Source organism: Panthera leo, chromosome A2, assembly GCF_018350215.1.
Source record: "Panthera leo isolate Ple1 chromosome A2, P.leo_Ple1_pat1.1, whole genome shotgun sequence".
In the NCBI taxonomy this organism is placed as follows: Eukaryota; Metazoa; Chordata; class Mammalia; order Carnivora; family Felidae; genus Panthera; species Panthera leo.
Window position 1 is genome coordinate 6,136,688 of NC_056680.1, and position 25,800 is coordinate 6,162,487.

At 57.9% G+C, this 25,800-nt stretch overlaps 1 protein-coding gene across 1 annotated transcript; it reads right to left on the reverse strand.

The window, feature by feature from the left end:
• Positions 1–4,034: 4,034 nt before the first annotated feature.
• Positions 4,035–25,692, reverse strand: PNPLA6 (patatin like phospholipase domain containing 6). Its single transcript, XM_042928277.1, is given in 36 exon segments — positions 4,035–4,328; positions 4,459–4,568; positions 4,661–4,757; positions 4,968–5,084; positions 5,942–6,243; positions 7,805–7,870; positions 7,873–7,920; positions 8,361–8,430; positions 8,518–8,634; positions 8,967–9,123; positions 9,317–9,435; positions 9,637–9,819; positions 9,987–10,155; positions 10,424–10,487; positions 10,697–10,840; positions 12,803–12,878; positions 13,107–13,220; positions 13,623–13,746; positions 13,826–13,957; positions 14,213–14,418; positions 18,376–18,453; positions 18,550–18,717; positions 18,843–18,952; positions 19,227–19,310; positions 19,504–19,666; positions 19,757–19,837; positions 20,212–20,340; positions 20,554–20,634; positions 20,987–21,146; positions 21,241–21,381; positions 23,353–23,450; positions 23,622–23,704; positions 23,876–23,963; positions 24,302–24,370; positions 24,453–24,521; positions 25,605–25,692. Coding segments are annotated over 35 exon segments (4,026 nt in total). The 5' UTR covers positions 24,456–24,521; positions 25,605–25,692; the 3' UTR covers positions 4,035–4,253.
• Positions 25,693–25,800: the final 108 nt, after the last annotated feature.

Consider the following 25,800-nt stretch of genomic DNA (forward strand, 5'->3'; position numbering starts at 1 on the left):
AAGGCCTCATCTATAGCAATTTTCCCATAAGCTCATTGTTATTGTTATTGATGCTGATGGTGTTAATTTGTGCTTAAAGGAAAGGGGAAACTATGTGGTCTCAGGGTGGGGTGCCAAGACTCCCAACAGAGTGGGAGACACCTCAAGCATCTTTGATTTATCTCCAGAACTTGGGTTCATTCAACAAGCACTTATTGAGCAGCTACTATGAGCCAGGAGCTCTTTTATGCAAAGTTTCCCCAGTGATGGAACTTCTATTCAAGCGTGTCTTATTCAGACAGATATACACAACTAAATAAACGAGTAAAACAACTGTGGATAGAGATTGTGATTTTGGGGCGCCTGGGTGGCTCAGTTGGTTGAGCATCCAACTTTGGCTCAGGTCATGATCTCTCAGTTCGTGGGCTCAGTCCCTGCGTCAGGCTCTGTGCTGACAGCTCAGAGCCTGGAGCCTGCTTCGGATTCTGTGTCTCCCTCTCTCTCTCTGCCCCTTCCCCGCTCATGCTCTGTCTCTGTCTCTCAAAAATGAATAAACGTTAAAAAAATAAATAAATAAAAGCAAGGAAACGGGGCAGGCGGGGGTGGGAAAGCTACTTTAGACAGTAGCTTTAGACAGTCTGAAGGAGTGATATTTGAGAACAGACTTATTCAGCTACACAAAGACTGAAAAGCAGAGGGCTTGAAGGCAGGAGAGTTTGAGAAAAAGAAAGAATGCTGGTGTAATTGGAACAGCATGGGTGAGGGTGGAGGGAAAGGCCATTAGGATGGAGATTTTGACAAGGGGCAAACTTGGACTGAATCTTCAGCTTAATGTGCCTCTTAAAACCTAGAGATTTGCTGAGGACAGCGATGTCACGGTCTTGGATGGGAAGGTAGAGACCGGGGGACTTATCAGCACCCGGGACAGCTCTCTCGCTGTCCATGGTGCTGACACCCTGAGACCAGGTTCCCAATGGGGTACAGGAGATGAAGTTCCCTACCTTCGAGGCTCTGGTGTTCCAGATACGAATAGTCAGAATGTCAAAAATGACTAATTATTGAAGGTCTTCTGTCGGATCAGCCCGTGTGCTTGGGCAAAATAATGCCCGCCTCCTCCAAATATGCCTACACCCTAGTCCCCAGAACCTGTGAATGTCCCCCTACCTGACAAAAAGGACTCTGCAGAAGTGATTACACTGAGGATCTTGAGATGATCCTGGATTACCCACGTGGGCCTAATGTCATCACAAGCGTCTCTACAGGAGGGAGGCAGGAGGGTCAGAGTCAGGGAAGGAGATGGAGACTGGAAGCAGAGGTCAGAGTGATGCAACACAAGAAAGATGCAGCCAGCCACCTCTGGCTTCCAATGCGGCCACAAGCCAAGGAATGCAGGTGCCCCCAGAAGATGGAAAGGCAAGAAAACAGATTCTCCTCTAAGGCCTCCAGAAGGAATGCAGCCCCGCAGACACCTTGATTTTAGCTCAGAGAGACCCATTTTGAACTTATGAACTCCAGAACTGTAAAATAATAAACGCGTGTGGCTTTCAGCACCAAGTTTGTGATGATTAATTTCAGAAGCAGTAGGAAAATCATGTGAGCCAAAGCCCAGGAAAGACAGCTCTCTCCTTCACATAATCCAGGAATTGGCACAACAGAGAATTCGACTCCCTGACTGAAGGTTTGTGTCCCCTGCTCCAATTTGTATGTTGAAGTGGTGACCTCCAATGTAATGGCATCAGATGGGGTCTCTGGGAGGTCACGAGGGTGGAGTCCTCACGAGTGGGATTGGCGAGTGCCCTTATAAGAGAAACCCCAGAGAGATCTCTCACCCTCTCTCTGCCAAACGAGGGTACGACAGGGAGTCGGCAGCCTGTAACCCAGAAAAGTCCTTCCCCAGAACCCAGCTATGTTGGCACCTTAATCTTTGACTTCAAAGACCCCAGAACTGGGAAATAAAGGTCTGTGTTGAAGGCCCCCAGCCTGTGGTACTTTGTTATGGTGGCCGCAGCAAAGCAATATACCTGGGGACGGTGGGGAGCTCCGGCCCAACTCCAGCTCGCCCTGGGTCCGCCTGGAAGAGGAGTGCTCTCCAAGCCCACAGAGTCACTGTTAGGGGGCTCGGCCCACCCCAGCTGTCCCTGGGCCACTTCAAGGCGAGGAAGGGAGCTTCAGATAAGTATCTAGAAGACAGTGTATACATGAGCCCCAGGGCTGTTCTCGCTCGGCACAGCCTCTCTCTGGACAACGTCATCGATCCCCATGTCATCAATCTCCACCACTGCCCTGGTGCTTCTGACTGGTCCCAGCACAAATCTCTCTTAAGTCCCCAACCCAAAGGTCCGGAGCCTCCACCATCTCCCTTCGGACGGCCCCTCAAGCTCCTCACACTGAACGTGGTCAGAACAGAGCCCAGAATGACCCCCCACTCCTGTTCCTTTCTCCACGTCCCATCTTGACAAAGGCCCCTCCCTGGTCACCTATGCCACGGTGCCCTCGTCCTCCTTGGCGTCCCCTGCGCCGTGCCCCCCGGTATGCATCAAACTCTGGATTCTGGCAAATTTTCTTGTGAATGTCTCGGACCTTGTCCCTCCTTCCCCTCCCTGGGTCCGCTGCCCCAGTCATCTCTCCTCGGTCCCTTGCGAGCCATCCCCTTCTGGAGACACAGATCTGACTATTCCCCACTCAAAAACCTCCCAAGGCCGGTGTGTTGCTGGTGGGAAGGTCAAGTGGTATAGCCACCGTGAAGAAGAGTGTGGCAGTTCCTCAAAAAGTTAAACCGAGCATGACCGTATGACGCGGCAATGCCACTTCTGGGTCCACACTCAGCGGAAGTGAAAGCAGGGATATGTGTATGCCCGTGTTCACGGCACCGTTGCTCACAACGCCCCCAAGGTGGAAGCAGCCAGGAGCGTCCACTGACAGGTAAACAAATGAACAAGACGTGATCCATCCGTACAACGGAGTATCATTCAGTCTTAAAAAGGAAGGGCGTTCTGATGCCCTGCTACACGGATGACGCTTGAGGGCGTCATACTTAACGAAATAAGTCAGTCACACCGAAGGACAAATACTATCTGATTTCATTTATATGAGGTCCCTGGAGGAGTCAAACCCATAGAGACAGAAAGTAGCTGGTGGGTGCTGAGGCTGGGCGAGGGGGAGTCAGTGCTTAATTGGAGCGGAGTTTCAGTTTCGGGTGAGAAAGTTCTGGAGCGGGACGGTGGGGACGGCTGCACAACGGTGCCACCGAATTTTGCACTTAACGGCATGTGGTAAAGGCAGTGACTGGGAGCCCCCAAAAGGCCTTCAGCACACAGTAGGGGCGCCGGCTGGGAGCCTCGAGGGGCCCGGGCTCAGGCCCAGGCTAGAGCCCAGTAGGGACAGCTGTAGTGACAGTAGCAGTGGCATCTGATGGGGCACTTACTACCAGCGTCACTTCACAGGTGGAGCAGGTGAGGCTCAGAGTTTCAGCCACAAGCCTGAGGCCACCAGTAAGAAGCAAGCCTGGGGTTTCACACCTGGCAGTTTGGCTCCACAGCCTAGACACACCAAGACGGTGACTGAGAACCCCTGGGGACAGGTCTCCGCGCACCGTCGGGACTCGCTCATTCTGTGCAGCCTCAGCTGAACACACAGTAGGGTCATGCTTGGGAGTCTCTGAAAGTTTGTGAGCTCCCTGCACGCGTGTGCGCCCACATGTGCCTGCGTATTTGCGCAGGGCATCCTTTGGGAGCCAGGCTCTGTTGCGCACCCAGTAGGCACACGTAGCACACAAAGCACGTACACACAGTAGGACCAGCCAAGGGCAGGGGGAAAATAAGGGGTGCCAGGGTGGGCACCCAAGAACACCTGTGATCCCTGGGGGTTGCCTGTGGCATTCGGAGGTCCTGTGAATTCTGAGAGCCCTCGGGGAAGCTGGGCCTGAGGCTGGGCAAGGGGGCAGCAGGGGCGGGGGCTGTGACAAGCTCAAGGCCGTCTAGGCCCCAGCTCCGGCCATCCCAGTCATGGAAGGTGGGGCGAGGTGCCCCCTGCACCCAAAGATGACATGAGGCCACTTCCAAGAGGGGAGGGTTTATTGGGAGTAACTGATCCAGGGTCCTCAGTGCGGTGCTGTCCCTCCCCTCGGGGGCAGGGCAGTCCAGTGTGTGCGCCCTGGGCGCTGGGATCAAGGGGGACCCAGGAGGGTCGCAGACATAGCAGCAGGCAGAGAGGGAATGAGCCACCCCCACAGGGCTCGCCCCCAGCCCAGCCCCAGGGGGACCCTCTCGAGGTCCTCAGGCATCCACAGCCGAGCTGGGAGGGTCCGGGGGCGGGCAGCGCCGGTGCCGGAGAATTGACTTCTCCTCCTCCTGAGGGGACAGGAGTGCCACACACACATATCAACATGTATCACAGAGCCCGGGATGCTGGTGCACGCCGCTCGGCATGCATCAGCCGTGTCACCCCACCTTGGGGAGGGCCTGGGCCACTTGTTCTCACCATCTCAGAGGCGGTGCTGGGGCTGGCGCCCTCGGGAGAGCCCCCTTCGTCCCGCGAGCAGTCAGGCCCTGCGTCTTCCTCATACTCTGTCAGGCAATCTGACTCCTCTCCTGGAATCAGGGAGCAAGGTGAGGTGTGGGGCCAGGGGCCCACCAATCCCAGGCCCAGCCCCACCCTCCTAGGAGCAACCTGGGCCCCTCACCATCAGCACAGCCATCGGAAACGTAGCTCGTGGGGGGCTCAATCCGGGACACGATCTCTGCCAAGTCGGTGAAGCCAGAGCTGGGGAAGGCCAGAACCTGTGGAGTGCAGGTGTAAGTGAAGGTCTCGGGGCCTCTGCAGGATCCTGGAGCATCAGGGCCTGTGGTGTTTTGGGAGCCCGAAGATCCTAGGGGGAGTTCTCTGGTCTGAGGGTCTCAGCTAAATCCAAGGAGGTCTGTGGTCATCTGAGACGGGCTGGGGTAATCTAGTTTTAAGAGTGGCCCCACTGGGGTAGGTCACGGGCTTACATCCGCACGGCGGCTCTCATTGAGGTCAGCAGACCGCCGGTCCGTGAGCATCTTCTCAATGATGTCGCCCCTGCTCCAGCCCCCAAACACAGCCTTCCCGTACTGGTAGCCCACATCCTGCAGGAGGCAAGAAGGCTGAGGCCATGCCCGCAAACCCCACTCCCCTAACGGTCTTCTCTGCCTCACCTTCTCTCCTCAGCTCTGTTCTGTTGACCTTTCCTTGGCCTCTCAAGAGCCTGATGCTCTGGGGGAGCTGGCATTTGAGACTAAACCTATTTCAGAGCCAGCCATAGGTCGCACACTTGTCCCCAAGCTTCTCATCCTGTGCCTGTCAGACATTACCAATCTCTCTACGTTCTTTCCCACTCAGCCCTGTGCAGTGTGCCAAGTACCAAATGGCCTGAGATGATGTTGTGTAAGCTTGTTTCAAGGTCTGCAAAAATGCAGTACGTCTGTAGATATCACCATCTCTTGTGCCCGTGACAGACATCACCAATCCATCACGGCACACTTTCCTAGTGAGCCCAGAAAGGGGGTCAGACTCTTCTACTCAGGGCTCTGGTCAGCAGCTCCCAGTCAATTTCAGCTAGCATGGGCTAGGACATAGTTTTCAGGTCAGTGGCAGGTGACATATGCACTGCTCCACACCTCTCCCATGCTTGTGGCAAACGTTACAAACTGACCAATGTTCTCATTCCCACCGATGCAGAAAATGGCTTTAGAAATCGCTAGACAGTGCTTCAGGCAGTGCAGCTGGCACATAACGGGAATCTTAGTTCTTACACGGCACATGCACAGCCACGTTCCCTCGCCACACGCACTGCAGACATCACAAATCAATTACCGTTCTGTTCCTCACAGATCCCATCTGGGAACGGAGCCCTAGAGTCCTTCCCCTCATGTTGCTCTGGGCTCTAAGTAGTAAAGCTCTGTCAGCCCACCATACAGGCACCATGCCGCTCCCACCCGCTCACATAGATCTGGTCGAACTTCCCGAAGTCCATGGTCTTGAAGCAGTCGATGGGCGGGCGCAGGTACTCGCAGTAGGAGCTGGACTTAACAACCTCCAGCTGCCGCACGCAGGACACGTAGGCCAGGCGAGACTGGATCTCAGCCATGTCTGGAACCTTGATCTTGTCTGTCCAGGGGTTTAGCCGCTTCCACAGCAGCCACCAGCCAGACAGGCTGTCCCCGTAGGTACTGAGGTCCGTCTCATCCTGGCTCCCCACATCGATGGCGATGACCGTCTTGGCACCCATGCTGCGGGCGATGTCCGCTGTGGGGCCGGGGGCGGTCAGCAGGTGGCTCCCCGCCAGAGCCCAGGGCAGGGAAGCTCAACCCAGTCCCACAAACACCATCATGCAAAAGGTCACACATGAAAAACCATGCAAACAACAAGCCGGTATGCAAAGGGCATGGGCATTGATGCCCATGACATTGAGGAGGTAGGGTCAGACAGTGGAGCTTTTAGGTCTGGGGAAGTGGGGCCAGAGGGGTGGAGAAAATGGAGGTACAGACAACGTCGCTGGGGAAGAAACACAAAGTCAGACACGTGGGTGGGGGGGGTGGGCAGAGGTGTGGAGGGAGTGGTAAGGAGAGACAGGATGGTGAGGACACCAGGAAACAGAGAGGCAGGAAGATAGAGTCACAGAGGCTGGAAGACCAAGGGGCAAGAAAACAGACACGGAGACGCGTGGACATCAAACCACAAGGGAGAGACATGCAGAGATGCAGAGACAGCAACAGAGATTTTCTGGGCAGAGATATCAGAGATTCGGAGGGAGAGAGGATCTGGGGGGAGATCTGGGGCTGAGACGGAGACAGAGAACAATGAACAGGAACAAGGAGGTGCAGAGAAACAGGACAGAGGGGTGAAGGGCGGGTGATGGCCTGGTGAGGAGGCCGGTGTGTCTGTGGGTCTGTGTTTCCACGTCCGTGTGTCCCACTGAGCGTCCCCGAGTGGGTCTGGGAGGGCCTGGGGGGATGGGGACAGGGTCCTGCAGCCAGGAAAGATACCTGAGTCTCCATCAGACTTTGCCTGAGTCCCTCACGAGCTTGTTTGTGTGTCTCAGAACACGTGCCCACGTCCGTGCGCCTGCACGAGCCTGCACATGCCTGCCAGCCGTGTGTCTCCTGTGTGTGTGTGTGTGTGTGTGTGTGTGAGCACACACACCTCGGCGTGTGTCTACGTTCTGTGCACCCACCTGGACGGCCCTCACAAGTCTCCTAGCGCCTGTGCACCTACGGATCTGTGCACACCTGCTCACGTGCGTGTGGCTGTTAGGCTGTGCGTCTGTGCAGAGCACCGATGGCGGGAGTTTGCCAACGTTTCCCGTAAGGGGCCACAGAGAAAACAACTCTGGCTCTGCAGCCACGTGGTCTCTGTCACAACCGCGCGACCCTGCCAGGCAGCACGGAGCGGCCACGAGACGGAGCGTGAACGAGTGGGCGTGGCTGTGTGATTTCATTTGCGAAATCAGGCCGGGGGCCGGATTCGCTGTCGTCTGCTGACACCCCGGCGGCCCGGGAGCGCGCGTGTACCTAGCCCACGCGTCTGTTCGTATGCGCTCACTTCCGGGTATGTGAGACGTCGAACTGCACAGCCGGCCGCCTGCCATCGGCGCGGGTGAGGTCAGCAGGTAAGTGCGAGAGCTTCACTCGGTCGCACGGGTGCCCGCCATCTGTGCGTGTGCGCTCGTGTGTGTCTGCGGCAGCGTGGAGGGACGGGCGTGCGAGGGCGTGGCCTCCCAGGCGCCTGTTTGTGTGCCTGCACGTGGGCCCACCTGCTCACGCGTGTGCTGCGCGCTTCTGCGTGTGAGCGAGGGGCAGCCACTTGCCTGGCAGGTTGTTGATGTAGCCGCCGTCCATGAGGAGGTGCCCGTCCTTCGGGTCGCACAGCGGGGCAGGTAGCCCGACAGCGTCATGCTGGCGCGTACGTATCGCCACAGGGAGCCTGCCCGGCGGGACACACAGACACAGACACGCACAGACACGCTCAGACACGCTCGGAGGCCCGGCCAGCCCGGTGGGCTCGCTGACCTGGCACGTTGTTGACGTAGCACCCGTCCACCAGCAGGTGCCCGTCCTTGGGGTCGCAGAGTGGGGGCAGGTAGGGACAGTAGGAGGCGCTGGCCCGGACGTAACGCCACACGCAGCCTGCGGGGACGGCGGTGAGGGGGTGAGGAGCCTGACTAGCCTTCCAGCCCCCCCACCCCTGAGGACAAACATACCTGGGGCCTCCGGGGCATTAGTGGGTGGTGGTTAGTGCTCGGCCCTCAGGCCGGGGCGGACGGTCACTCATGTTAACAACGTCCCAGATGCTCAGCTGCCCTCCCTGCACCCCCTCCTGACACGGCCACAGAGGTTGTCGTGGGGCTGGCTGGGGGCACTCACCATCTTTGTGGACGCGCATGGCTGAGGCGGTGATGTCCGTGGTCACGTTGAAGTACGGCAGCCACAGGTCCTGTGGGGACAGGGACCAGGGTGGCAGAGGAGTGGGGGCTCCCGCAGGGAGCATCAGGGGCAGGGCAGGCAAGGGAGGAGGGCACACCTCGATCTGCTTGTCTTGGAAGACGCGGTGAATGCCGCGGTTGAAGGCCGACCCGGTGAACATGGAGGTGACGGGGTACGTGAGGTCCAGCACCGGCTCCACCACCGAAGTCATGTTCTAGGGGCAAGGAGGCCAGTGGGGGTCAAACGGGAGTCGCGCGGGGTCACTAACAAGGGGGTCACAGAGGGTCCTGATTGGCTCCAGCTGGGGGCCGGGTCACTAACCAGGAGGTCACAAGGTCCTGGAGGAACCCGCTATTGGGGTCCAAGTGGGGTTCACAAATTAAGTCAGGAAAAGGGCAGAAAGGGCTCAGGAACCCTTTGGGGTCAGGTTTCAGGGTGCTCCTCCCGCGGTGGGTGGGGATGGGGCTGTCCCCCACCCCTCCTTCCCCCCTCCCCTCCTTCCCCCCTCCCCTCCTTCCTCCCCCCCTCCTCCCCCGCAACACACACCTTGGCCCACTCCCGGGCCCGCTGCTTAGTGCGGCTGGCGCTTCGCTCCTCAGCGTACAGGGCACCGATGAAGGAGCCGATGGACGTGCCGCCCACCAGGTCGACGGGGACCCCTGCCTCCTCCAATGCCTTCAGCACGCCGATGTGTGAGCAGCCCCTGCAAAGGGGAGAAAACCCGGGGACTCCCTGGAGATCTCCCACCCCCGCCCCCCCACCAAGGACTCGCCTTCTCCCATCTCCCCAGGCAACCAACAAGCGCCAGCCCCATCCCTATGGGAGGGCTCCCAGGGAACAAGCCCCACCCCCCAGGCACCGCAACCCCACCCTTCAGGACAAGCCCCACCCCTCACCTGGCACCGCCCCCGCCCAGCACCAGGGCGATGGTGTTGCCTGTGAGCACCCGCGCCAGGCGGGAAAAGTCGCTGTGCCGGTCCGCGCGCCTCGAGAAAACCTTCTCATAGAGCTCGTGCTGGGATGCAGGGGGCGGGGGGCGCGGGGGAGAGAGAGGCGACGCATGAGGATGGGGTGCAGGAGGCGGTACCTGAGCCTCCGCGCCACCGCTCCGCCCCCACAGCCCCTAGGCCCCGCCCCTAGGGTGCTCCACACCCCTCCCCCCGCCCCCTCCCGCCTCCCGCCTCCCGAGGGGCCCCTCTCCAAGTGCAGCCCTCACCAACTTGGCTGGGCTGCGGCGAGAGAAGAGGCGGCGTGGACAGCGCAGATGCAAGTGCCCCGAGCACCAGCTCCGCATGTTGAGCCACTCGACCGTGCGCGTGGGGCCCGCGCCCTCCTCCCGGTGCAGCAGCACCAGCTGCTTGAGGGCGCGCACCGCCGTGTTCTCCAGCATCTGCTCCAGCTGTGGGGTAGCAGAGGGTGGAAGTCACTGATCGTGGGTCATTTCCTCCCCGCCCCCCCCCCTCCCCCGGCTGAGCTTGGGTCCCCGCTCGCCTAGCCCCACGGTGAGGGTGTACGGGGCCCGGCGCAGGCACGGGAGGGCGGGGTCACTGTGTGCGGTCTCCGGACCTGGCCAAGAGTGGGCTCCTGGTCACCCAGGCCCACGATGAGGATGCAGTCGGCCTGGCGTAGGCAGCGCACAGTCCAGGGTGTCAGTGACGCGTCAGTCTGGTACAGCACTATGCGGTGGGCATCCTCCTGCTGCGCCAGCCACCCTGACAGCCGGAACTCTTGGATGCTGGGACAGGGGTTGGGGGTGAGCCATCCTGGGGGCTGGTCAGGGGTCCCACACCTCCCGGAAACCATGCAGCTCCATTCCGGGTTGGAGGGTTGGAGGGGATCTTACACCCCTGGTCCGCGCCCTCCAGGGGCGATTCAATCCACGGGCTCCCATTGACCGGAGGATGGGGCGCATGCTCCTTGGTTCACAGCCCAGAACTCAACCAGAATTGAAAGAATTCTGGGCTTCAAGTCCATCCCCACGTCCTCAAACCCCAAACACATACCTATCCAGGGCAGAAGCCCCTAGGCGGGCCCGGATGATGTCACTGTTGAGGAGAAGCGTTGGACCTGGGGATGGGTGTGGTTGAAGTTAGGAATCCAGGCCAAGAGAGAGGGGTGCAGGGTTGCGGGGAGTGGTGGGGGGGCAGGGAGGCTCTCCTATAAGAGAATACCCCCCCTCCACTCCCGGGTCCACCCCACCCTCACTGGCCAATGCTCCGCCCACATGCGCCCCGCCCCGCCCAATGGCCTTAGCCACGCCCCTTTCCCCAACTGACCAATCGCTTGCAGAGCATGCTGCAGCTCCAGGGTGAAGGCCACCATGGGCACCTCTGCGCACACTGGCAGGACCGCCACGGTTGCCAAGTTGCTGGCTGGGTTGGTAAGTTCCGAGTGAGGGGGGACGCCGAGTCCCGAGCCTGCTGAGTCCCGAGTAAAGATTTGTTGTGCAATCGTGTCCGGAGGGTAGACCTGTCTCCTCCTCCTCCTCAGAAATCCCGGGCCCTCATCCCCTAGCTGAGGCCTGGTGAAGCCACAGCAAAGGTAACGGCTTCGGTCCTGGTCCCGCAGCCTCACCCCGTCCCCCGTCTTGATAAGACCTACCCATGTGAACTTCGATTTGGGGCCTAATCTCCTCAACAGGATCCATCACATAACTCTACATTGTGTCTGCATGGACGGATCCGGGCTCCCACCCCATTCTGGCCTTGGTGCCTCTGTCCACTGAAGGGACTTAAACGCAAAACTAGGCAGAAACATCCACTTGCTTCTCAGTTTCTCCACTAACCTCCTACACCAAGTCATGAACCCCTCTCTCTTGCCTGGAGCTCTCACTGCCTCCTCCCCTCCAGATGCTTCCCAGTCTTAATAAGCTTAAATGCCCCTCCCAGGCTCCAGGCCCCGGCCTCCATTTCTCCCGCTGGCTCCCTTTCATCCGTGAAGCGAAGCGGTCCAAAGCCCCCAAATCCTGTGTGGGTCTTCCTAGTTCCCCTCCAGGCCCTATCTAATTTGTCAAGTCTCAGCTCATCATCCTCAGAAAGGCCGCCCTCCCTCCGCTAGTCACATTCCATCAAGACCTTTTGTTTTCTTCACTGTATGTATCAGCTTGTGACATCAGGCCTTTTCTTTGTGTTTTTCAAATACCTCGCTTGTGGGGCGCCTGGTTGGCTCAGTCAGTTAAGCCTCGGCTGTGGCTCAGGTCATGATCTCCCGGTTGGTGAGTTTGAGTCCCGCATCGGGCTCTGTGCTAACAGCTCAAGAGCCTGGAGCCTGCCTCGGACTCTGTCTCTCTCTCTTTCTGTCCCTACCCTGCTCAAACTCTGTCTCTCTCTAAATTAATTAATTAATTAATTAAATAAATAAACATTAAAATACCTCGCTTGTCGAGCTGTAAGCCCTTTTAGAAGCTTTGTCTGCCTATGCACTCTCCCCCCTCCCGTGCCCAGCACAGTGCCTAGGACGTTAGATGCTCCCTGGAAAACTTTTCTGTATTTCATCAACAGAGAGACTCTCAGGGGTCTGAAATCTTGACGTTTCTGCCCCTGCGATTGCCCCAGAATTGTGACGAGGGTGGACGGATGGCCTGATGGAAGTGAATGGGCATTTGTATACATGGGCCAAGACAGGGGAAAAAATGTCAGGAAAGACCCTGGGCGTGGGGGCGGTTCTTAGCCAAGGGTCACCACTGCCCATCCCCCATCCAGGCATCAAGGCCGAAGGGGCCTAAGAAGACCCTGGGGATAAAGAAGGGCAGGCGTAGAGGTTGCTGGGCTGATCAGGGTCGGCTTGCCCTCACAGAGAATCTCAGCCCCATACTCCCACATGCCTGTTACCCGACTCCATTCCCCGAAGGACCCTAACTCAAGGAACCACACCTCCCAGCAAACGCTGGAACAGAGAACCACACCTTCCAGCTTGCCCGTCACTTCAGAAGCCACTCCCCAACAAGACCCTTGACCCCCCCCCCCCCACCCCGACGGACTTCATTTCCCAGCATACTCCTTTAAGGACTCCCTCTACAGTGGGCTCAAGATGTGGTCCCTAGCCCGCCCCGTAGGCCTGGACACCCACAACCCAGCTTGCCACTAAAGACTGCCCTTCAGCACTGCCGACACTTTAGATTCCATTAAAAGCATGGCCGGGGGTCTAGGTCTCCGTTTCCGGCCTGCCCAGGAACCCGAACTCCATCCCCCTCCCCGCCCCCACAGCAGGCACCGGAAATCCATCAGTTCCCCCCCCCCCTCACCGCTTCAAGCCCCACCCAGAGCGTGGTTTCTACGCCCGACTCCATCTCCCAGCATGCCCAGGGCTTAGGGCTCCCTCTCCCGGCGTGTTCTAGGCTTACGACTACATCCCCCAGCATTCCCGGGGCTGCCGGCTCTCACCCGGGAAGGGTCCTTGCAGCTGCTGCAAATTCCCCAAAATTTTCTGGCTTAGCAGGTGGATGAGGCGGGTTACGACCTGGGCGTGGGAAACCGGCGTTCCAGTAAGACGAGAGGGGCAACTTTTCCCTCCTCCTACTCGGTTGCCTGCGTACCCCTTACCCGGGCCCCGCCCCCAAAGAGCCCTGCTCTTACTGGGGGGGTTTCCACCTCCTCCCTAGGGCTCTATCCCCCCCCCCATTAGGCCCTGCCCCCTCGGGCCCTCCCCTCCATTAAGGAGACCAGCCCGCACAGCACCCAGCAGCACCTGCGGGTATCGACGTTTGATGTGGCCCAGGGTGCCCTCGGGGAGTTTGGCCAGCTCCGTGTCGCGCACCGCGTGCACCGTCGTGGCACGAGGCTGTCGTGTCAGCGCCTCCACCTGGGGGACCGCGTGCGTGACCAGGGCTGCTTGAGCCGGGAGGTCCCGGGTAGGAAAGGGGAAGCCGACCGTGGGTGCAGAGAGGAGGCGGTCCGGCCCTACCCCGACGGTCCCCCGTTATGGGATGGAAGATCAGGCCCCACGACTCATTAGAACGTCGGGGAGAGGGACCCATGCGGCAGGGGTCGGCGGGGGTTGGGGGGGTTGTCTCCTCTTCTGATAGAAGTCTGGGGAGGAGACCCATGAAGACTCCCCACCCCAAGAAGTCGCCCCCTCCTCCCGCCCACGGAAGGGAGCCGCCATCACCGTCCCATCAGACTACCCGTGACTCCGTGTTTTGTTGGGGGCGGGGGTGGGGTGGGGGAGCTTACAGAGTTCGGAGGGCGGTGGGTGGGCGCTTACCACGCCAATGAGGTCGCCGCGGCCGTACTCGCCCACCAGCTCCTTCTTGCCGCTGCCGCGCTGGATGACGCTGCGCAGCCGCCCATTGAGCACGATGTAGGTGCAGTCGGAGCGGTCGCCCTGCCTGGGGTGGGGAGCGGGTGAGACGGGGTGGGGGCTGCCACGGGGTGGGGGCTGCGTCCTAGGCAAGGCCTGAGCTGCACCTGTACAAAGCGCGTCCCGCCTCCACCGCCGTCCAGTCGATGGCAAAGTCCATCTGGCGCACGAAGGGCGACATCCTCGCGGCCACCGTGTGCGCGGCGCTCAGCACCACACTGGGCTGTGCACGCATGATCCTACAGGGGACAGTGGGGGGTGCGTGAGCCGGGGGAGGGGAGCTGGAAGGGAATGTCCTTGGGAAGTGGAGAGGGCCCGTGATGGCCTGGTGGTGGGAGCAGAAGGGCTCAAAGCTGTCCGGGGAAAGGCACCAGGCGGCGGGGGGGGGGGGGGGGGGGGGGGGGGGGGGGGGGCTCTGTCCCAGCACAATGGGGTCAAGTCGGGCCCTCCAAGTGCCACTCCCACCCCAACACTGGGGGGGCCTCCCGCCATACTCATAGAAGTCAGACTTAGAGATCCTCAGGAAGGTGCAGTCTCGCTGGGCTCTCAGTGTGAAGATAAGGGGCTCCCCGGTGAGCACCGCCAGCTGACCCACCAGCTCTCCGGGTTGTGCCACGAACAGGCACACATCCTCTGCCTTGTCGATCATGCGCTGATACACGTGCAGGCAGCCCCACAGCACAAAGTGCAGGCTCACGTCCTGGGGGGCAGAGGCAGAGATGGGCACAGGGGCAACACTCCCGCCCTCAACTCAGCTCAGTGCACCCCGAGGAAAAGTTAAGGAAGGAAAAGTTAAAGGAGGGAGGAAACGCTCTGCAGCGCTCTGAGCTGCACAACATATCTAATTTCCATTGGGCGCCCATGGTAGCCATTAGTAACGGATTAACAAAATCTGAGACCAGATTAAGGCCCATAAATTCTTTTTTGAAGATTTTTTAAAAAAAAAGTTTACTTATTTTGAGAGCGAGAGCGTGCACAGTCAGGGAAGAGGCAGAGAGAGTGGGAGAGAGAATCCCAAGCAGGTTCCTTGCTGTCAGCACGGAGCTCAATACCCACAGACCATGAGACCATGAGATCATGACCTGAGCTGAAATCAAGAGTCGGGCTCTTAACTGACTGAGCCACCCAGGCACCCATGAGATTTTTTTTTTTAAAGTAATCTCTATGCCCAACACGGGGTTCAACTCATGATCCTGAGATCAAGAGTCCCATGCTCAACCGACTGGGCCAGCCAGGTGCCCCAAGCTCCATAAATTCTCTCCAACATAGCCGGCAAGAGGCTGCAAGGGCTATGGAAGGGGGTGGCATGGCTGAGCTTAAACCCTCTGAGTTTATGCAGAGCAACTAGTTAGCCCATGGAAGAATAAATTTGGACCCTTACCTCACACCATATAGAAATGGATCAAAAGACATGGAGGTAAAAGGTAAAACTGTAAAACTCATAGAAGCAAATATAGGGCTCAGTCTTTGTGACTCTGAATTTGGTGGGGAATCCTTAGATATGACACCAAAAATATGAGCAACAACACAAACTTGATAAGTTGGACTTAATCAAAATGAAAAACTCTGAGTTTCAAAGGACACTGATTCAAGAAACTGAAAGGACAACCCAGAGACTGGGAGAAAATACTTGCAAATCCCGTATCTGCTAAGGGTCTTGTATCTGGAATACATAAAGAATTCTTACAACTCAATAACAAAAAGACAGATGACTCAATTTTAAAAAATGGTCAAAGTCTCAGAATAGACACTTCCCCAAAGAAGGTAGACAAATGGCCAATAAGCACATGAGAAGATGATCAAAATCATCGATCACTAGGGAAATTCAAATCAAAACCATGAGGGGCACCTGGGTGGCTCAGTTGGTTGACTGTCTAATTCTTGATTCCAGCTCAGGTCATGATCCTGGAGTCGTGGGATCAAGTCCCGCATTGGGCTCTGAGCTAAGCATGGAGCCTGGTTGAGATGCTCTCTCCCTCTGCCCGTCTCCCAGTCGTTCGTGCATGTGCTCTCTCTCAACACAAAAAACACAACCACGAGATGCTGCTGCACGTACTGGGATGACTAGAATCAAAATGTGTTAGAGAGGATGCAGAGAAACTACACTGTCACCCACTGCTGGTGGGAAGGTAAAAACAGAGCAGCCGCTTTGGAAAACAGTCTGGCAAAAGTTAAAAGCAGTCTACGGGGTGCCTGAGGTGGCTCAGTCGGTTAAGCGTCCGACTCTTGATTTCGGCTCAGGTCATGATCTCACAGTTCGTGAGTTTGAGCACCGTGTGGGGCTCCGAGCTGACAGCCTGCCCAGGGTTCTCTCTCTCTGCCCCCACCCTGCTTGTGTGCTCGCTCTCAAAATAAATAAATTTTAAAAAGAAAGTCATTAAAAGATGTTATAGTGTTGATGGGCGCACAACTCTGTGAATGTACTAAAAACCACAGACTTCTCTTTAAATGCATGAATTGCATAGTATGTGAATTAGATGCCAAAAAAACTATCCCCAAATATATATAAATATATATATATATGTATATACACACACACACATATATATACATATACATATATATACACACATATACACACACACACACACACACACACACACAAACACACATATATATATATCTCCTTTGCTCCCAGTTCCCTTGTTCCACTGCATCTCCTTTTGTTTCCTAGAGGTCAAATATCCTATTTCCACCACAGGACATTTGCACAAGTTTTCCCTCTGCCTAGAAAGCTCTTTTCTGCCCCTTGCCCATAATTAATTCCTCCCCCTCCTTCCTCCTTAGCTGGAGGTTACTTCCTCAGAGGTGCTACCCTGCCTAAGCCAGATTTTGTAAAGGCAAAAACATCTTTTAATGTGTATGCACTAAGCACACGATTTTACAAGAACTGGTGTAATTCTTTTGAACGCAAGGTCTGTCAGAACTGTGGGTTTTCCCAAGGGCAGGGGCCTTACTGGTATCTCCTGCCTCTACAGTCCCAGGACACACACACACCTGCTGGAACCCTCTAAGAGAATTTCCAGATTCGGTTTGGGATATGAATGGGGGTTGCTAAATTAATCTGCCATTTTGTCATCAGATTGGGAAGCAAGTCTCTTCCCTGCAGGACTTCTCAGCCTTGAATATGCTAATAGAGCTTCCACAAAGGGATCAAATAGCCAACATTCCAGAAACCTGTTTGAGCACAGATCCCTTGTTTGTAAGTAATACAGGTGTTCCAAGAAGCACACTTTGGGCAATACCTGTGTAAAGCAGAGTTTCATAACCTCAGGACTGGATAAATCTGCTGGGGGGTGGGGGGGGACTGTCCTGTGCATTCTTGCATGTCTGGCCTTCACCCACTAGATGCCAGTAGCACCCTCCCAAGACAATAAAAAATGTCGCAACACTGGCAAATGTCCCTTGGGGGGTAAAACTGCCCCCATTTGCAAACCAGTGGTATGAATTTCTGGAGAGAGAGACACACAGCAGATTAACATCCCTGACAAAGTTCTGAAGAGCCCCCCCACCCCCCCCCCAGGAGCCTCGCATGGTTGTAGACCATTCTGGTCCATTAGCAGGCCAGCTGGGACTGGGTTGAGCCCCCTCGTCTCGCAGATAAGCAGCGCCCAGGGGCCCCCCACAAGAGCTGCGGTGTTACCACACTTCCTCAGCCCCAGATGGCGAAAGCCGCACCCAATTTCCTCTGTAGAAAGGAGCCCAACCTTGCAATGAGCAGCTCGGGGCATCTGCTCAACCAACAGATCAAGTGATAGAACAGTATCTCAGCCGGTAGCAGGTGGGCCACCCCCAAATCCACACCCCCCTCCCCAAGCCTGGGGCCCCCCTGGCCCTCCCCTGAAGTGGGGTTGCAGTCTCAGTGCCTGAGTCCTGTCACACCCGCCCCCCCCCCCAATCTCCCCATGAGCTGCTCCACCCCCTCCCCTGGGCCTGTCACCCTTGAACACCTCAGGTTCAGAACTATTCTTTATCCCTCATGACAATTCTAGCAGGTAATTACCATTATCACCCCATTCTGTGGATGAGGAAGCGGAGAACTTTTCCGATGACATGCCCAAAGTCACAGAGGGAGTCAGGGCAGAGTCTGACTGCAACTCTGGCCCCCTCAGTCCAGAACCCTCCTCCTCCTCCTCCTCCTCCTCCTCCTCCTGGCTTCCGGACTGTGAAATCATGACTAGGCCTCAGTTTCCCCACGTGCACACCAGAGGGACTCCTGCGATACGCTTTCCTACACTTGCTGGGTGCTACCAGGAAGCTCTGAAATCCAGCTCCAGGGGCTGGTTCACGGCCTCTGGGTCCAGATTCTGATCCACACACACTTATCGCACACCCACCCCAGCAGGGGCCCAGGACGAGAGGCACGCAGGATGTGAGCGCATACTGAGGAACGGAAAGGTCAGAAAATACAAGTCACAGGAGAGGCCGGGGCAGGTAAGAGAGATCTAGGGGTCGGGGGTCCTATGATAAAAGGTTCAAGGGTTGGAGAAGAAAGGTCGATAGGTCCAGAGGACATAGGGATCAGGGTCATAGCACCTAAGATCAGCGGCGGAAATCACATACTCGGGGATCTTCATACAGGGTCAAAGGGCAAGGATCAAGGGTCAGAAAGAGGTCTGGGGTCAGAGCTGCATTAGAGACCAGGAGTTAGCCTCACCTGGTCCCCCTGGCGGGCGATGACGGTGCCAGCTTTGGCATGATGGAGCAGGACCCGGCTGTTGAGGAGGGAGGGGTCCTGGAGGGAAAGCGGGGTTGAGATGGGCCTGTCCGGCCCCCCCCCCCCCCCGCCGACCCTCCACCTCACGTCCCCCAGGACCCCACAGCCGCCCACCTCAATCCGCATCAGTTTGGCCAGCTCCCGCTTCGCCGCCTCAAAGATGCTGCTTGTCTGGCGTCCCTGGTAGGGCCCGAAGGGGCAACCCCCCGTGGCCAACTCCTCCTCACAGAAGCTGTGCTCACAGGCACCCGCTGGCTGCTCCCGGGGCTCCTGAGTGGGGGTCTGCATGGGACAGGGCCTGTGACCTCCATGCTCCCACCTGACCTCCTCCCGAGGATGCCACCCTGCACCAGGCTGGGGTCCCGGGAGGGTGCTGGGGCGAGGTGGGGGAGAGGGCAAGGCCTCACCCGAGCGGGAGCCGCCTGGGGCCCCCCTGAAGCCTCTTCCTGCAGGGACACGGAGATCCGGCCGCGCTCATACGCCATGTCAAAGTCCGAACGGGGGCCACCCTGCAAGCCTGCCGTGAGCAGGAGGCATTTTACAAAAACAACAAAGACGCGAGTGACCACACTTGACTTACGTGCCGAATCCCATCTCTGTGCAGACAGGACTACTCCGTGACCGCTCCCTGCCGCAGAATCCTTCTTAACCACCTCAGTGATTACCCGCCAAAAAGCCACGCGAGTGCTGCCAGTATTCCCACTTCACAGATGGGGAAAATCAAGACCGGGACCCCTACATTCAACCCAGAAGCCTGATGGCCTCCCCCACTCCCCTCCGGCGCCCCAAACCTGAGATGTCCACTGGCAGGGAGATGCAGCGACTCAGCAACGGGGCGGAGGGGGCCTCCAGGGAGGTGGGCTTCACCGGGTCCCCTGCGAGAGACACGTGTTCAGGCTCCGGCCCCTCAGAGCCACCACGCCTGAAGCTAGGATGACGCGGTAGGGAACTAGGAAAGCGATTCCGATGGCTCCCTGAGGCTAGGGATCCCTAGGGGACCGGACAGGAGTCAGACCTGGGTACCCAGCTAAGGGGTCCCCGGGAGAGGGCTGGGGTCCTCTGGGATACCTGCAGGTCCAGGCAGCGGGGCCCCAGTGGGGTCAGGTGGCCGGCCGGGAGTCTCCCTTGGCTCCTCAGTGGCGGAGGCACTGACTACCCGCTTGGAGCCACGCACGGGGCTGGTGCGGGTTGGGAGGCCAGGGCTGGGGAAGAGGCGCAGGGGCTGGATCTCCTGGGGACAGAGAGCACCCTGGTGGTACCACCTGGGAGGCACGCGTCCCACCCCCAGCCCCGTGTTCCCTGTGCTCCCGGCACAACTCACGTGGCTGAAGAGCTCATTGGTCAGACCCAGGTAGTTGTGGAGCGCCAGGAAGGTAACCCGCTGCAGCCTCACCATGATAATCTGCAGGGGCGTGGTCGGAGGGGGCGGGGCCGGGGAGAAAACTGGAGGTGAGACACTGTGGGGGACAAGAGCTGGATAACAGGAAGGCTGGGAGGAAGCGTTACAGGGCTGGAGTGGAGGGAAGGTTCAGGTCGGCTCAGCAGTGAGGGGCTGACCCCGGGGCAGAGGGCCAGCCAGGGAGAAACCCACAATCAGGTGGCAGAAGATGGGGGGGAGCAGGTGTGGAGACAGCTGGAGGGAGGGGACAGGGCCCCCCTGGAGCTCTGCCTGCTCAGGGCCCATAGCACAGCTCGAGCACCTGTTGGCTGCTGAGTCCCAGCCCGCAGGTGCCCGTGGCGGCCGGGTAGGTGGAGGGAGGCAGAGGGCCCACTGACCTGCACCACCCGCACCAAGCTCTCGGGGTACTTGGTGAACACGGCAGAGAAGGCCTCCACTGGCAGCCGCAGCACCGTGGAGTCTCGGGCCGCCCGGGCGGACACAGTGCGCTGGGGGTGCTGGTGGCCCTGGGGGCGCAGGGGAACGAGGAGACTCAAGATCAGGGGCTATGAGCCCCCTTCCCGCTCCCCCAGTCCTTCCCAACGCCAGTGCCTTGAGAACACTGGCGGCACCCGAGGGAACTATCGGAGACTGGCGTCCCTGAGATGACCCTCTCCAAACCAGCCCTCCGACTTTGTCCTCACAGCCAGCCTCCTCGCCCCCCAAGATCGACCACTCACGGTGATGACGTCCAGGATGCTCAGGAGGCTGTTGACACTGTCCCCAGGGACCACTTCCTTCACCACACACTCCTTCCCGTCCTGAGACACCGAGAGGGGAGTGGGGGGCTGACCACGGCTGTCCCCACCCTGCCAACAGGCATTCCACCTCCTGACCACACCCCTGGCTCTCGACCTCACCACCCAGTGATCACTGACATCCCGATCCCGGCACCCACCAAATCTTTGACCAGCGTCCATTTCCTAGGCATCGCCAACTGTGACTGCTGACGATGTAGACCACCCCGACAGCTTTGGGCATTCATTCCCAACTCCTGCCCGCACATCTCAGAAGACTACCACCCTGCTGACTGACAGCAATGCCCATCCCGATAACCAGTGCCCATTCCCCCTGCCCATCTCCCTCTGGTGCCCCCTTGGGTGGTCCACTCACAGGCCCCGGCAGACAGAGCTCCAGCAGCCCATCCTGCACCACATAGATACTGGCATCCGGCTGGCCTGGCCGGAAGACGTAGTCACCCTGGCTGAGCCGCTGGAAGACCATGTGTCGGCAGAGCTCCAGGAAGAGCGGCTTCTCGAAGTGGCCCAGCACCCTGTTGGATGGGGGAGGGAGGAGGAGGAGGAGGAATGCAGGAGGTCAGGTGAGCCCCCAGCTCTGCAGCCCCCCGCCTGCACCCCAACACTGACCGGACATTCTTGAGCATGTAGAGCACCTCGGAGGGCAGGTGGGAGTTAGCCAGGTCACCCTCCGTCAAGTCAGCTTCAAGCACCGCGGGCGGGGGCTCCTTCCGTTGCAGTGTTGGGGCCTCTTTTTGGATGCGCAGGATCCTGGTGGGAAGAGAAGGGTGTAGGGGGAGGGTAGGGAGAGGGCTCGGGCAGACCTGAGACTCCACACAGCCTTTCCCCCAAATCACAAAAGACAGGGATCAGCAAACTCTGGCCTACTACCCACTTGTGTAAATAAAGTTTTATTGGCACACACGCAATTCACGTTCATTTATGTTCGTTTACATATTACCTGCGGCTACTTCCGCTCAACAGCTAAGCTGACTAATTGTAACGATCGTATGACCTGTAAGGCCTAAAATGTTTACTGATCTGATCCCTCACAAAATGAATTTGCTGATTACTCCTTCACTAATTGTAAGCTTCTGAGATGGAACCTGTAGTTAGGCAGATCCCTGACGTAAGATATGGGCTGCCCCCAAAAATAGCACCTCTGTTCACCATGGGACCCTGAGACCATCTTTCTCAGCACAGACTAGACCCTGACATAATCTCTCTAATGCAAATAGATCTCTGGGGTGGCTTCCATCATATGAGGAGACCCCCGGTACGACTGTTTTTTGTTTTTTTTTTTTTTAAACGTTTATTTATTTTTGAGACAGAGAGAGACAGAGCATGAACGGAGGAGGGTCAGAGAGAGAGGGAGACACAGAATCCAAAACAGGCTCCAGGCTCTGAGCGGTCAGCACAGAGCCCAACGCGGGGCTCGAACCCACGGACCGTGAGATCATGACCTGAGCCGAAGCCGGACGCTTAACCGACTGAGCCACCCAGTTACCCCCCGGTACAACTGTTTTGATCTTTGCAAAGATCCCTGAGCTAGCCCTTATGCCCAGATATCAAGAACCCTAAGATGACGCCTTTGATGGTCACAACGACTCCTGAAATAGCTCTCATCATGTGTGGAGAGTACAGATATAGCTCCTCTGCTAACCATAGACCTGGGAGAACCCTTCCTGGCAAGGCACAGTTACTACCGAGATGATCCCTCCCCTGGTCACAAGACTCCTGACATAGACCCTTTAGTATGACCAGACCCCTGAATTAAACTCCATGATACAGAGAAATCCAGACATGGCTCCTTTTCTGATCAGAGAGATCTTGGGCTAGCCCGTACCCAGTTCACAGAGAGCTGAGATAGCCCTCTGAAGGTCATGACATCAGTGTAGCTCCTTAAGGGTATGCACACACTGAGACCACCCCCGCGACATAAACACACACGAGATATAAACTCTCAACTGACCACAGAGAATCTAAAGCTACCCATGCTTCTCAAGTCCTAAAAAGCTGTGTGGTAACACAACTGTTGATCATGAACAGCCCTGGGATGACACCCTCAAAACAGACCTTCAGGTATATTCCATGTCAGGAGACTGACCTCAGAGCCAGCTTCCAACTTAGAAAGATCCCTGGGAGGGCCTTTCTCACAGACTCTGAGATAGCCCTTTGCTGATGACATGGGCCCCTGACATGCCCTCCTATGCTTCTTAAAGCAAGAAGATTCTTGAAATAACTCCTGGCGGTACAGAAATGCTTAAGACAGCCTCCTTAGTGTGGGAAGAACTCTAAGGCAGGTAACATAGAAAGATGCTTTTTGACGGAGAGAAATTGCAGAGATACCCCCAGAACGCAAAAGCTAGAGACAGTCCCTCCAGCAGGTCATAGAAACACCTGAGTGAACCCCAATGAATCACTTCTTGGGTGGGGAGACCCATGAACTAGCCCACACGGCAAACCAAGAGACAGACCCCTACGTGTATTATAAAGTGTCTGAGATATGGGCTGGCGGTAACGGGCTCACGGACACCCCTGTGGTAGGGGAACATGGCTGAGAGAGCCCTCGGGGCACAGAGACACCACAGACAGCCTGTCTGGTGTGGGAGAGCTCTGAGATAGCCCCTCTGAGTCCGTGGGGTTCAAAGAACCCTTAGATAAGCCCTTTGCTGTGGGCTGATTACTCAAAAGGTCCCTGAGATGGTCCCCCAGCGCCAGGTACACCCAGTACAGCCTTACTTCTTGGCAATGTTGAGCATCTTAAGTTTCTTCTTCATGCGTGGCCGGGAAGTGGTGGAGACCGAAGCATCCACCAGGGAGGAAGTGGATTGTGACACCTAGGAGAATTAAAGATGGGGGATGGGTGAACTGCCAGTTCAGACCTAAGGGGAGAAGGGACCAGATCCAGAGACGCTTACTCAAGGAGGGCGGGCTTACTAAGAGGTGCAAGAGGGAAAGGGTAGAACCTCTGTGTGGTCGGCAAGGACCCCAGGAGGTCCTAGACTCACCTTCCGCATAATCTTCCGACCATAGAAAAGCACTTTGTCCCTCTTCCGGAATCGATACCTGGGACCATCCGGGGCTGGAGTCTCTGGGGATAAGTGGGGAGAGAAGCACTCTGAGCTCCGCGCAGACTCCACGCGACCAGAGATGAGGACCCTGCCCGGAGACTCCCGTAAGTCCCATCTCTACTGCCTCAGGACCCCGGACATTTCAGCTCCCTACGCCGCAGCCTCCCCGGAGGGGCCCTCCGGGTCCTCACTCTGCACTCGCAGTCTCCGCACCAGCAGGAGGATGAATACGGCAGTGACCAGCACCGCGACTCCAGCCCCAATCATCACGCCCAGCACCTGCGGGATGAAGGGCACTGGCTGCGCATCGCATATCCGGCCTGCCGAGCCCTCCCCGGAGGCCGGGACGCCCCCGTCCCCATCCCACTCCGCCAAGTCCCCGGCCCCCGAGGAGGTCACAGACGGCCCGTGACTCGATGCCCCCATCTGCAGAATGGGCCGGCGCTGCTCCCTCCCCGGGGGCGCAACTCTTTTCCGGCGGCTCCGCGGCCCGCGGTGCACGCCGGGAAACGTAGTTCCGCCAGAACAGGCGTAACCAAGGTCTCACGGGACCGCGATGAGCGCTGAGCATTTCGGGAATTGTAGTTCCCGCAGCGACACACCTCCCCAACCCTTACCATTCCGGTTTGCAGCGGAGCCTCCATCAGTTGCTTCAGACTGGGAGGCAGGTCTGGTAGCCCTGAGTCCTAGGGAATACGAAGTAGGAGGAACCGGTGCAAGTGGCCGATCTGGGCCCCCCTCTCCCCTGCCGCAAGCCCTGCTCCTTACCATGAGCCTTGCCCCTTTCGTACGGGCCACCTGGATGGCGTTGCTGGCCAGAGGACAGCTGGAGGGGCACTGAAGAGCAGAGAAGTGGTGCAGGTGGACCTCGAGTCCCGGGCTAGGGAGTGGGGGGAGGTGGGGGGGTCCCTGGTTCCCCGCCTGGCTCCCGTCACCCATACGGTGGGCCGGCAGACGCCCCAGCGGTAGAGCCCCACCCTGGGGCTAAAGGGCAGCCTGCCAGACACCCAGTCAGCAGCCACTGCACGGGCGCCAAGAGGACCGACTTCCTCCCGCAAGTGGCCCCTTCCTGTCTTCTTCCCTGCGGGATTGATCAATTCTGACCCAGCAGACGCTAGGCCGCACCCCCCTGCGAAGGCTGGATGGACCTTCCCAGGGAAACTGGGGTCTTCAAGCCATGGGGGTCGAGGAGACGACTGGCTTCTGACCTAAACCTGCCCCTCGGGAAACCCACAGGCCGGGGCGCTGGGAGTGCTGCCGGCAAACTACCACACAAGGGGTCCTGGGGTGATGTCGAGGTCTCGGAAGGATCCCGAGATGCTCGGAGTGGGGCGGGGTCACAAGGTGTTCCTGGCTGATGTTGGAGCTTTACTGTCACGCATTAATAAAGTTAAGGGGTCTCTGACAGTGTGGAGCATCACTGGAACTTTGGGAACGATGCTGGCGCCATTACTGAGACGAAACCAGGGATGCTGGAATTACCGGGGGTCACTGTAAAGTTGCCTAGATTCCCAGGAATACAGGAGTGTTACTGGGGAAACTGGGAGCTGGATGGGCACGTCCCAGCGGTCGTTTGAGCTAGAGAACCGGCCTCGGGATGAACGCTGGAATATTACTGGGGCTTTTCTGAGGGAATGAGAATGTTTCTGGCACGGCTGGAGTACTAACGGAAACTTGGGGGAGTCACTGGGCCCTTTAGAGACTACATGGAAAATTTACGGAGAACTAGGGCCCTTTCACCCTAGGGCACACCCAGCTACCCGCGGGAAACACCTGCCGGGAACTGGGGGAGGAGGGGGATGGGAACATAAGAGAGCCTGGGACTACCAGAAATCGGAGGACAGATCTTAGGAAAACCAAGGTCTCGCTAACGATCCCGGAAGGGACGCGTCTGCGGGGGCGACGAAAACCCGGACTCACCCAGGGGGCCGCAGCCAGGCTCCACTCTGCGCCAACACCGGTAGCTTTCCGCCCGGCGCCGCAGGCGCGGCCCCTTTAAATTATTCACCACAGGGCGCCCCGCAGCCCCGCCCCCCACCAAGGGTCCACTGTCTGGCGCAGCCCGTTACGCTGTTTGGCGACGCCTTAAAGGGACCGAGACCTGTGGGCGCAGGGA